This window comes from Hyla sarda, chromosome 1 (assembly GCF_029499605.1).
Source record: "Hyla sarda isolate aHylSar1 chromosome 1, aHylSar1.hap1, whole genome shotgun sequence".
Taxonomy (NCBI): Eukaryota; Metazoa; Chordata; class Amphibia; order Anura; family Hylidae; genus Hyla; species Hyla sarda.
The window spans coordinates 575,898,648-575,911,647 of NC_079189.1; the positions used below are offsets into that span (position 1 = coordinate 575,898,648).

General features: G+C 42.7%; 1 protein-coding gene across 4 annotated transcripts in view; it reads right to left on the reverse strand.

The window, feature by feature from the left end:
- Positions 1 to 5,340: 5,340 nt before the first annotated feature.
- MALT1 (MALT1 paracaspase) overlaps positions 5,341 to 13,000 on the reverse strand; it is a 134,202-nt gene continuing 126,542 nt past the window's right edge. For all 4 annotated transcript variants that reach the window (XM_056544430.1, XM_056544420.1, XM_056544438.1 and 1 more), the window contains one exon: positions 5,341 to 6,664. In XM_056544430.1, the coding sequence (XP_056400405.1) occupies positions 5,762 to 6,664 (903 nt within the window). In that variant the 3' untranslated portion in view covers positions 5,341 to 5,761. The remainder of the gene's footprint in view (positions 6,665 to 13,000) is intronic.

The window sequence follows — 13,000 nt, forward strand, 5'->3', positions numbered from 1 at the left end:
AGGAAGTTGTACTCACCTGTCCCCGACGCTCCGGCAAGGCCTCTTCTTCCCCGGCATCCTCGCTCTCCATCGCCGCCATCACGTCGCTACGCACGCCGCTCCTATTGGATGACGGGACGGTGTGCGCAGCGACGTGATGACGACGATGGAGAGCACCGGCGATACAGGGGATCCTGAAGAGGACGCGCCGGAGCCCCGAGGACAGGTAAGAGACATCACCGGAGCTCACGGGGCACCGTAAACGGCTATCCGGTGGCAGCTGAAGCAGTCAGCGCTGCCGGATAGCCGTTTATGCGATGGCCATCGTAGGTCGAGGGGTCACTGTAATGGTGTGTATGCGCTTACAAGGCAGGTACACATAAAATAAAAATACAACAAGTGGCAGTTTTGTCACAAATTATTTATAATATTAAAGTCATAAATTTACATGAAGAAATTCTAACAACACAATTACATAATGCCAATGTAAAACTATAATGAGGGGACAACCACACTTGGCACATTGTTACTTACGGTAAACAGCTAGTTTAGTGTACATTACTAACCATCACTGGCAAAATGGAGAATCGCTTCTATAATGGTTCCTGTGGGTGACATTCCTATATTTTACAGTATTCCTAAACTATACATGATGCGTTAAAAAAAAAAAAATTAAATATATATCTATATTATATTAAACATATCTATTAAAGGGGTACCAGTGTGGGAAAATGTATCCCCTATCCAAAAGATAGGGGATAAGTGTCTTATCGCAGGGGTCTCCAGCATGACACTCTGGTTCTCCTCGGCACGCCCGGTCCATTTATCTCTATGGGAGAGCTAGAGATACCTGACTGCTGTGCTTGTGTATCTCTGGCTCTCCCATAGAGATTAATGGATGTTGCGTGCCGATCGCAGGGGGGTTTCCAGCAGTCAGACCCCAATGATTTGTCACTTATCCTCTATTCTTTGGATAGGGGCTACATTTTTTACACTGCAGTACCCCTTTAATTCTCTTCAAAATATATTCTCTTTGTATTTTTGGCCATTCTATATTTATATGTATGTGTGATGTCGCGGTACGGGATATGTATCTCACAGTCCTATCAGCTTAAGTCCCTGCATGTCCCTAGGGCCCATCTGCACTGTACCCCTATAATCTGTATAACTGTATATTATGTGTAAAGGACCTTTGATATGGTCACATGGTTATTAGTCACATGATAATGGTTGTCATATGTTAAAGCCTCATGTTTTGTTATCCAGAGAGCACTAGGTGACCAGATGACCCACATCCAGCCTATGGGCTCCTTACACAGCCCCCCTTTATAAGGAAGGAAGGAGCTGCTGTCTCTCTCTTGGATCATTCACTGCTCTTCGATCCTGAGGTCAAGTCCAGTCCAGACGTCTCAGAGCCGGTGTCCAGCGCATCTGGAGGCCTCAAGCCTAAATTACCGCCACAAGTCAGTAAGTCAATCATCTCTGTCTGCTGTCACTATCTTCAGTCAAGTCAAATCTATTATAGTCAGCGTGGCTGTGCTAAAGTCTATCCAAATCACTGCAAGTCCCAGCAAGCTGCGAGGTCCCCTGTGTTACTGGTCACCTCTCTGGGATCCTGGCCTAGCTGTAAAGACTGTACATCTGTCTACCTCAGTAAAGCTACCGTTAACCCTGACCTGGCCTTGGACTCTTATCTGCCCTGCCTAACTAGGACTAGCGGTGCTACCGTTCGGGTGGTTCTCGGTTAAAATCATGCTCTGGCGTCACAAACACTAAGGGGTTAACACCACCTGCCCCTGGGCTACAACACCTGCCCCATACACCTCATCTCACACCCTGTATGTACAGTATGTACCGTGTTTCTCTGAAAATAAGAACGGGTCTTATATTAATTTTAGTCACAAAAAACACACTAGGGCTTATTTTCAGGGTAGGGCTTATTTATTTACGGTACGGTATGAACATTGAAAAACATGGCGGTTCCATGGTATTTAATGGTATTTACACCCCCCTATTATCATCATGTGATGGGCGCAGCTCAGCCCCCCAATGCCCCCCCTCCGGTTTATCAGCCCAGCGCTGCACCCCACATCGGGGGACTAATCGTATGTCACCCGCGAGCGCAGCTTCTCTCCCTCCTGCCAAATAATTATCAGCCGCTGCGCTGTACTTTGTATTTCTGTGCCCGGGCTGCAAATATTAAAAAACAAACTTTAACTTACCTTCGTCCTCCGTTCCCCCGTTGCTAAGGAACCGGCCTTATGGTCCCTCTGCTGTTCTTGCTGCTTCCTGGTGTTGTGACGTCACAGAGCCTTCAGCCTATCACCGGCCGCAGCGATGTCCCGCCTCTGCCGAAGATAGGCTGAGCCGTGTAAGAAGCCGGCCTGCTTCTTACATCACAGTGGGCTCAGCCTATCATCGGCAAAGGTGGGACATCGCTGCGGCCGGTGATAGGCTGAAGGCTCTGTGACGTTCCCATCCCCAGGACCGCAGCGAGAACATCAGAGGACAGTGAGGCCAGTTCCTTAGCAACGGGGGAACGGAGGACGAAGGTAAGTTAAAGTTTGTTTTTTAATATTTGCAGCCCGGGCATTGTCTAGGTCAGTGGTCTTCAACCTGCGGACCTCCAGATGTTGCAAATATTTGCAACATCTGGAGGTCCACAGGTTGGAGACCACTGGTCTAGGTCTTATTTTCGGGGTAGGGCTTATATTGCAGCCCACCCCGATAATCCAGCTGGGACTTATTTTCGGGCTAGGGTGTATTTTCGGGGAAACACGGTAATAACATTAGGTTTGATTTTTTGTTTTACCAGCATTTTTTATTGTTATGAAATGTGAAGTAAATCTAGACATCTACTGAAGAAGCTCTTTCTTCCTCTAGCACAGCGGGAAGTCCCAGAAGGATCCTAAGCACCACTGAATAGTGGAACTATAGCCAGACATTCAGGGACATGTCAATAAGTCCTCTTTTTCTGAAGCTGTGAAAAGTTCTCCCCTCTCTGACATGAATAAGTGCAGGGAGTAGCATATACTGTCTGAAAATATTTTTTGCACCGAACGGAAATCAGAAATTGACTGATATAATATGAAAAAATATTAACATTTTTTTTTGCCTGCCGGAATTTTGGCACAAAATAAAAGCGTACCCGTCAGGTCCAAAAAATTTTTTTTAAATATATCACTGAGTACCTAATCCTGACCATGTGTATCTAATTTTTATGTGTTTAGCACCTTTATTTATTTTTTTTATTACACTTTAATTTAGCTCACTAGTCTGAATTTCTCTCAAAGGGAGGGGGCGTGGCCTCACTGTGCAGGTCTCCGCCCCTCCCTCAGTAATCTGTCTGCTCACATCTCCCCTAGCATTAGCAAAACTACAACTCCCAGCTTGTCCTCACTGACAGTAGCGAGACACAAGCTGACAGTGGGAGGATTTTTCCTCCAGCTCTGAGCCCTGCGCTCACAGCTGTCAATCAAGGAAGTGTGTCCATGACATAGGTGATGATGCATGGACACAGCAGGACTAGTATGTGTCCAAGCAGTCAAGGGAGGGGGGGGGGGGGTGGAGTCACGTGTTTGACTGGCTTTTTCAGTATGAAATACTGAACATTTTCTAATGAAAGCAATTGCAAAACCTATTTGTTTTGCATGCTTTACAAAATATCAAAAGTTTTTATATCTGACGGTGCCCATTTAAAGGAGAACTCCAGACCATAAAAATTCTACCCCATAGTGCCGGCAGTAAAAAAAATAAAGATGTACATACCTTCCTCCGCTCCCCCGGGGCCTCCGGTAACCATCTCCGGTCTCCGCTGCAATCCACTTCCTGGTTGCCGGTGGTCGGATGAATCAGCCAATCACCAGCCGCAGCGCAGTCCAACTCAGCCGGCGATAGGCTGAGCGGCAGTGTGAAAACGCTTCAGGAAACAAAATTCTTCACTACACCGGCACCTGCGGCCGGGGCCGAAAACGTCTCGCTGCCGCTCAGCCTATCGCCGGCTAAGTCAGACTGCGCTGCGGCTGGTGATTGGCTGATTCATCCGACCACCGGCAACCAGGAAGTGGATTGCGGCGGAGACCGGAGCCGGTTACCGGAGGCCCCGGGGGAGCGGAGGAAGGTATGTACATCTTTATTTTTTTTACTGCCAGCAGTATGGGGGACAATTTTTATGGTCTGGAGTTCTCCTTTAACTTTCTCTCCCTTTTAGTTAATACTAATTGAATTCTTGCTACATAATGTCACGATGGGATACACAAATATCACAGATGATGAGGGTCATAATAACAATCCAGCCATGGACCTTGCATCCAGTCTTAATATTTCTCCAATGCCTTTATATCAAGCAATTTAGCAAATAGTACTGATGTAAAATATTCAGTTGTTTGCTGTATACAGCTCCTATGCAGATGTATGTGCTTTGTCAGCAAAATGAGGGGTCACATGAAAGAGAATTAAACATGGTTACAAAATCAGACCACAAAGGACTTGTTTGTAACCTGTAACCATGGAAAAGCATTGGTGTGCATAGTAGGTGTAGACAGTAATGGTAATATACACTCACTAGCCAAGGAACTGTGTGATGTCATCATGTCCATATGGAGGAACTGTGTGATGTCATCATGTCCATATGGTGGAACTGTGTGATGTCATCATGTCCATATGGAGGAACTGTGTGATGTCATCATGTCCATACGGAGGAACTGTGTGATGTCATCATGTCCATACGGAGGAACTGTGTGATGTCATCATGTCCATATGGGGGAACTGTGTGATGTCATCTTGTCCATATGGAGGAACTGTGTGATGTCATCATGTCCATATGGGGGAACTGTGTGATGTCATCATGTCCATATAGAGGAACTGTGTGATGTCATCATGTCCATATGGAGGAACTGTGTGGTGTCATCATGTCCATATGGAGGAACTGTGTGATGTCGTCATGTCCATATGGAGGAACTGTGTGATGTCATCATGTCCATATGGAGGAACTGTGTGATGTCATCATGTCCATATGGAGGAACTGTGTGATGACATCATGTCCATATGGAGGAACTGTGTGATGTCATCATGTCCATATGGAGGAACTGTGTGGTGTCATCATGTCCATATAGAGGAACTGTGTGATGTCATCATGTCCACATGGAGGAACTGTGTGATGCCATCATGTCCATATGGAGGAACTGTGTGATGTCATCATGTCCATATGGAGGAACTGTGTGGTGTCATCATGTCCATATAGAGGAACTGTGTGATGCCATCATGTCCATATGGAGGAACTGTGTGGTGTCATCATGTCCATATGGAGGAACTGTGTGATGTCATCATGTCCATATGGAGGAACTGTGTGATGTCATCATGTCCATATGGAGGAACTGTGTGATGTCATCATGTCCATATGGAGGAACTGTGTGATGTCATCATGTCCATATGGAGGAACTGTGTGATGTCATCATGTCCGTATGGAAGAACTGTGTGATGTCATCATGTCCATATGGAGGAACTGTGTGATGTCATCATGTCCATATGGAGGAACTGTGTGATGTCATCATTATTTCTAATCAATACTATTTACAAAGTTGTTCCATTGTTATTCTAGATACATTGAAGTGTATAAAAAATGGTTGCAAATGTGGTCATAACCTTTAACAAGGTAAAAGCTGACCCAATGTTAAAAAATAAACTAAAATCATGAATACTGATAGTAACAACACTATACCAATACGGTGAATTTAAGTTACCTACAAAAATCTATAAATTTATAAAGCTGTTATATTTATTATTAATAATATCCAAAGTCCTCTGTGCTCTCCTCTGGTACATTGCTATGTCTTGACACATTGCTATATAGTGATCTGTGTTCTGGGAAGTGCCTCCTTCCACTGCTAGATGGATATCCCGAATAGTATTGATGCCAATTGTCAGGTTGCATGCTGCTTCTTATGTTTTGTTGATAGTCTTGAAATGATGACTGCGGGTATTGGGGGTTTGTAAATAGACTTGAGGGTCTAGGGACTGATGATGAGGCTGCCGCAGTCTCTGGACTGCGGTAGGGACTGTGAAGCTGGTGGTGACTGGACTGTAGGCACGGACTGTGAAGCTGATGACTGGAGTGTAGGCTGGGACTGTGATGCATAAGACTAGGCTGTGCACTTGGACTATGAAGAGTATGACTCGGCTGTTCGCTAGGACTATGAAGAGTATGACTGGGCTGTGCGCTAGGATTATGAAGAGTATGACTGGGCTGTGCACTAGGACTATGAAGAGTATGACTGGGCTGTGCAATAGGACTATGAAGAGTATGACTGGGCTCTGCACTAGGACTATGAAGAGTATGACTGGGCTGTGCACTAGGACTATGAAGAGTATGACTGGGCTGTGTGTTAGGACTATGAAGAGTATGACTGGGCTGTGCGTTAGGACTATGAAGAGTATGACTGGGCTGTGCGTTAGGACTATGCAGAGTATGACTGGGCTGTGCACTAGGATTATGAGGTATATGAATGGGTTGTGTGCAGGGGCTTTGAGGTATAAGACCTGTCTGTGTGCAGGGACTTCGGAGTCCAGAATGAATGTTTAATTTTGCAATCAGAGGCTTTCCCAGGTTAATTTTTTGACTTTCATCCACCATTTCTTCAACGCCTTTATACGTGTAGGTCAAGCATACTGTAAAGGTCAAGTTTTCCTGAAGAGTAAAAATAAAAAAAACAATAAATAATAACATAATAAGGTTGCATACTAAACCAGCTAAAATTTCACATTAGAGCCACATCATGTAAAATGACTTTTATTAACACATATGCAAAAAATACATACAATAAAAAATAATAAAAAGAGGATAAAATAAGGCACTACAATAGCAGTCACAGAAGATGGGAGCAGGCAAGTGGTGTAGCCCTACATGGAGTACAGGGAATAACTGGTGTACCATAGAAAGTACAAATGTTAACATGGAAGAGGTCACTGGATATTATTGAAAAATGTCTATAAACATATGTGTAACAAATAATGTAACAGTGACACATCAAAGAATGTCCTAAATGGGAAAGAGTACAATAAACTGAGAGTCACCAAGTGAGAAATGAATGAGACACCATAAAGTCCTCCTGCCTTTCAGCCACACACCTACCTCCTCCTACCCCAACGTACGTTTCGCCTGTGCTTCGTCAGGGAGCGTCTGACGAAGCACAGGTGAAACGTACGTTGGGGTAGGACGAGGTAGGTGTGTGGCGGCATGGCAGGAGGACTTTATGGTGTCTCACTCATTTCTCCCTTGGCTACTCTCTGTTTATTGTACCTTTTCCCATTTAGGACATTCTTTGATGTGTCACTGTTACATTATTTGTTACACATATGTTTATAGACATTTTTCAATAATATCCAGTGACCTCTTCCATGTTTACATTTGTACTTTCTATGGTACACCAGTTATTCCCTGTACTCCATGTAGGGCTACACAACTTGCCTGCTCCCATCTTCTGTGACTGCTGTTGTAGTGCCTTATTTTATTCTCTTCTTATTTTTATTGTATGTATTTTTTGCATAAGTGTTAATAAAAGTCATTTTACATGATCTGGTTCTATTTTGCTGGTAGTGTTATGTTATAGCGGACCAGCCGTGGTTTCTTTACTTAGTTGCTGTGTATGTATGAATTAAAATTTCACACTCTATTCTCTTCCTATGAAAACACAATAGTGGTGCGGATTTACCGGACTTACAGCATCAATATGCTGCCTTTCTCTGGAATAGTACAAACCTAGAGCAATGAGGATGTAAAAGCCTGTATTAGACAACTGATTGAGTCCTGATTGTTCTATATAGTTGTATCCACTCATGTAGGTAATGGCTTAATGTTGATAATGGGCGATATTTTATACCTTGTATCCTCTGTATGGGTACCGGCTTTGTTACGATGTTCCAGACCTGCTTCTAAAGAAGGACTAGCGCTGGGAGATGCCCCGGCCGGCGGCGTCTACTACCAGCGTGCGCGGGTGTGGGATAGGGAAAAAAAACGGGATGAGGCCTTTCGGCAATGTAGGTGACGTCTCTCCAGGTATCTGCGAGTGTCAGAGGGTCTGACGCGTTTCGGGAGTGACGACTTCCTTTCTCAAAGACATTGGCCATTGATTTCCGGTCTCCATTTATCCCCATATCCCATCAGGTCCGCATCAAGGTGATTGCTAATTCCAACAAGGTAATTGGTGATTAGTTGTACGGACGTAAATAATGAAATGTCCGTTATTGTTTTAGTGTAACGTCCGTATAAGTTCAGTTTTTTTTATGATAGATTCAATTGTCGGATTTTTAGTCATAATGATGGAATAATCTGGTTTGCCTGAATGTTGTATAGGAAACATGTAAATATTTATTGAAGAAATGCAAATAGTTCAAATTCAGTATTGAGCTCCTGTGGGGTCATACTGTCCAGATCAAAGATCCATTTGCTTTCTGACCACGATAATTGTGCGATGTAATCTCCTCCTCGCCAGTGTTTATGTATCTGTTCTGGTCCACAGAAACTTGATCCCTTGAATGTGTTTTCATGGTGTTCCAGATAATGCTTGGATAAAGGATGACCTTTAAAGGGGTAGTCCAGTGGTGAACAACTTATCCCCTATCCTAAGGATAGGAGAAATGTTGCAGATCGCGGGGGGGCCGACCGCTGGGGCCCCCTGCGATCTCCTGTACGGAGCCCTGATAGCCCGCGGGAAGGGGGCGTGTCGACCTCCGCACGAAGCGGCGGCCGACACGCCCCCTCAATACAACTCTATGGCAGAGCCGAAGCGCTGCCTTCGGCAATCTCCGGCTCTGCCATAGAGATGTATTGAGGGGGCGTGTTGGCCGCCTCTTCGTGCGGAGGTCGACACTCGCTATCTGGCCGGAGAGCCTGGCCCCCATACAGAGAGATCGCAGGGGGTCCCAGCGGTCGGACCCCCCGCAATCTCAAACTTATCCCCTATCCTTAGGATAGGGGATACGTTTTTCACCTCTGGATTACCCCTTTAAATGTACGGTCTATATTGTAGATATGCTCCCTTATCCTTTCTTTTAGCATTCTCTTTGTGTGTCCGACATAAAGCTTGGAGCAGGGGCACTTTATACAGTATACAATTCCTTTATTTTTGCAGGTGATATGTGATCTTACTTTTATTATTTCTCCATTTCCATTTTTTATTTCTGTGGTTGCATTTCTTTCTTTTGTAATGGTACATCCTTTGCATCCTTTGCAAGGGTAAAAACCGGGTTTATGGAAAAAAGGCATGCATGCGTCTTTTGGGTTTATCACTGTAGGAGCCACTTTATTTCCCAAATTTGATGACTTCCTGAAAATGAATGATGGGGATGGTGGTATTTTATTTCCTATAGTTTTATCGCTCCGTAAGATGTCCCAGTGTTTATTGATTATTTTCTTGAATAGGAAGCTCTGAATGTTATATGTAGTGATGAGGGGGATTTTTATTTCCTTTTGTGTATCATCTATGGTTTCCACTCTTTTTTCCTTTTCCTTTAGCAATTCCTTTCTCTCAATCAGGGATACTTCCTTAGCTGTTTTTCCAAAGGATTTTTTGTCGTACCCCATTCTTTCAAATTTTGTTTGTAGTTTCCTTGCTTCCTCCTCATAGTCCTGTGGCTCCATTCAATTTCTTCTGATCCTAACAAACTGGCTCCTAGGTATATTACTTAACCAGGTGTGCAAATGGCAGCTGTCCATGTTAATAAAACTATTACTATCAGTCGGTTTTGAGTAAGATTTGGTGCAGAGTTTTCCTTCCTTTATAAAAATTGTTACATCTAAAAAATGTATTTCAGTTTTGCTAAAAACCGTAGTAAAATTTTAATAAAATTCATTTTTATTCAGATCATTGATAAAAGACTGAAGGGTTTCTTCTGAGCCCTTCCAAATAAAAACAATATCATCTATAAAACGTTTCCATATTAAAAGACCTGGAGCGAGGGTTTCTTCCTTAAAAAGAACTTCTTTTTCCCAATGTCCCATATACAGATTCGAATAACTTGGTGCGAATTTCGTACCCATCGCCGTACCCCATTGTTGTAGGTAAAAACATAATGCTTTCTCCTATGAACTTGATATGTTCTGGAGACAGATCCGTGTATTCACCTAAAAAATATTCAGCAGCAGTCCTTCCTTTTTCGTGGTTTATTATAGTGTAGAGGGATGTCACGTCTAAGGTTCCTAGGATATAATCCTGCTCCCATTGTATATCTTCCAATAGTTGTAATATGTGGTTTGTGTCCTTTAAATATGCTGGTAGGTTTATAACACTTTTTTGCAGAAAATTATCCACGTATTTTGATAAGTTAGCTGTTAGGCAATTTATACCCGATATTATTGGTCTTCCCGGGGGTTGTTTATCGTTTTTATGGATTTTAAAAAGCAGGTCTGGAACATCGTAACAAAGCCGGTACCCATACAGAGGATACAAGGTATAAAATATCGCCCATTATCCACATTCAGCCATTACCTACACGAGTGGATACAACTATATAGAACAATCAGAACTCAATCAGCCGTCTAATACAGGCTTTTACATCCTCATCAGAATATACAACTACAAGGTAAAAACAGCTGTATTGTCTCTATATCAATATAGATACTAATGGTAATATAAATCCATTCATTCATACTCACCTAGAAGCGCTCACACCCCCTTAGTCTATATTTAGTTTCCAAATTAATTTGATGGCATATCAGAGAGCCATCTAGGGTTGAACTTTAGCAGCTACAATAAAAAAAAAAATTAAATTACTTCTATAAAAAAATCTTAATCCTTTCAGTACTTATGAGCTGCTGAAGTTGAGTTGTTCTTTTCTGTCTAAGTGCTCTCTGATGACACATGTCTAGGGAACCGCCCAGAAGCAAATCCCCATAGCAAACCTCTTCTCCTCTGTGCAGTTCCCGAGACAAGCAGAGATGTCAGCAGAGAGCACTGTTGCCAGACAGAGAACAACAGCTCAACTTCAGCAGCTGATAATTATTGAAAGGATTAAGATTTTGATTAGAAGTAATTTTCAAATCTGTTTAAAGGGGTATTCCAGGCCAAAACTTCATTTATATATATATATATATATATATATATATATATATATATATCAACTGGCTCCGGAAAGTTAAACAGATTTGTAAATTACTTCTATTAAAAAATCTTAATCCTTCCAATAGTTATTAGCTTCTGAAGCTGAGTTATTGTTTTCTGTCTAACTGCTCTCTGATGACTCACGTCCCGGGAGCTGTGCAGTTCCTATGGGGATATTCTCCCATCATGCACAGCTCCTGGGACGTGACATCATCATTGAGCAGTTAGACAGAAAACTTCAGAAGCTAATAACTAATGGAAGGATTAAGATTTTTTAATAGAAGTAATTTACAAATCTGTTTAGCTTTCCGGAGCCAGTTGATATATATAAAAAAAGGTTTTGCCTGGAATACCCCTTTAACTTTCTGGAGCCAGTTGATATAAAAAAAATAGTTTTTTCCTGGAATACCCCTTTAAATACTTACTACCAGATCATCTACAGATTACAGCAGTGTTTCCTAACCAGGGTGCCTCCAGCTGTTGCAAAACTACAACTCCCAGCATGCTCGGACAGCCTTTGGCTTTCTGAGCATGCTGGGAGTTGTAGTTTTGCAACAGCTGGAGGAACCCTGGTTGGTAAACACTGGATTACAGCAAGGGGATGCTTTGTCATCAACTTATTGTCAAGGGACTCTTCTTACAAGCAGACGCTGTACAAAGTTAGGAACCCAATTAGGGTGCGTTCACACGCTAGTAACTAGCAGTGGGTTTCCCACTGCAGGAATCCTGCTGCGAGTCATGCTACAATTGATTTAAATGGGTCCACAGACAGTCCGCAATAGTGTCAGACTTACGGACTGTCCACGGACCCATTCAAATGAATGGTAGCATAACTCGCAGCTGGTTTCCCTCAGTGGGCTAGTTACTAGGGGTACACCGGTGGAAAACAGTCATACCGGATCATGGCGGCTTATGATAGCCGGGACCCTGGGCTAATAGTGTGCAGCACAGATTGTTGTGCAGTGCGCTATTATCCCTTCAGACGCGGCAATCAAAGTTGATCGCCGCGTCTAAACCGAAAGTAAAAGCTTCCCGGCAGCTCAGTCGGGCTGATCGGGACTATCGCGATAAAATCACGATGTCCCGATCAGCTAGGACACGAGCGGAGGCCCCCTTACCTTGCTCTGTTGGGTCCGATCGGCGTATGATTGCTCCAAGCCTGAGCTACACCAAGCCCTATTACGCTGATGCATGCAAAGCTATGGCTTTGCAGGAATCAGTGTAAGAGATCAGTGTGTGCAGTGTTATAGGTCCCTATGGGAGCTATAACATTGCAAACAAAAGTGAAAAAAAAAAAAGTTAATAAAGGTCATTTAACCCCTTCCCTAATAAAAGTGTGAATCACCCACCTTTTCCCATAAAAAAAAAAAAAAACTGTGTAAATAAAAATAAACATGTCCGAACTATAAAAATGTCCGAAATGTCCGAACTATAAAAATATATCATTAATTAAACCACATGGTCAATGGCGTACGCGCCAAAAAATTCCAAAGTCCAAAATAGCGTATTTTTGGTCACTTTTTATATCAAGAAAAAAATGAATAAAAAGCGATCAAAAAGTCCGATCAATACAAAAATGGTACTGATAAAAACTTCAGAACACGGCGCAAAAAATTAACATACCGGCCTGTACGCAGAAAAATAAAAAAGTTATAGGGGTCAGAAGATGAGAATTCTTAACGTATACATTTTCCTTCATGTAGTTATGATTTTTTTACAGAAGTACGACAATATCCAACCTATATAAGTAGGGTATCATTTTAATTGTATGGACCTACAGAATAATGAGAATGTGTCATTTTTACCGAAAAATTTACTGTGTAGAAACGGAAGCCCCCAAAATTTGCAAAATGACATTTTTTCTTCAATTGTGTCGCACAATTAATTTTTTTCCGTTTCACTGTGGATTTTTTGGTAAAATGACT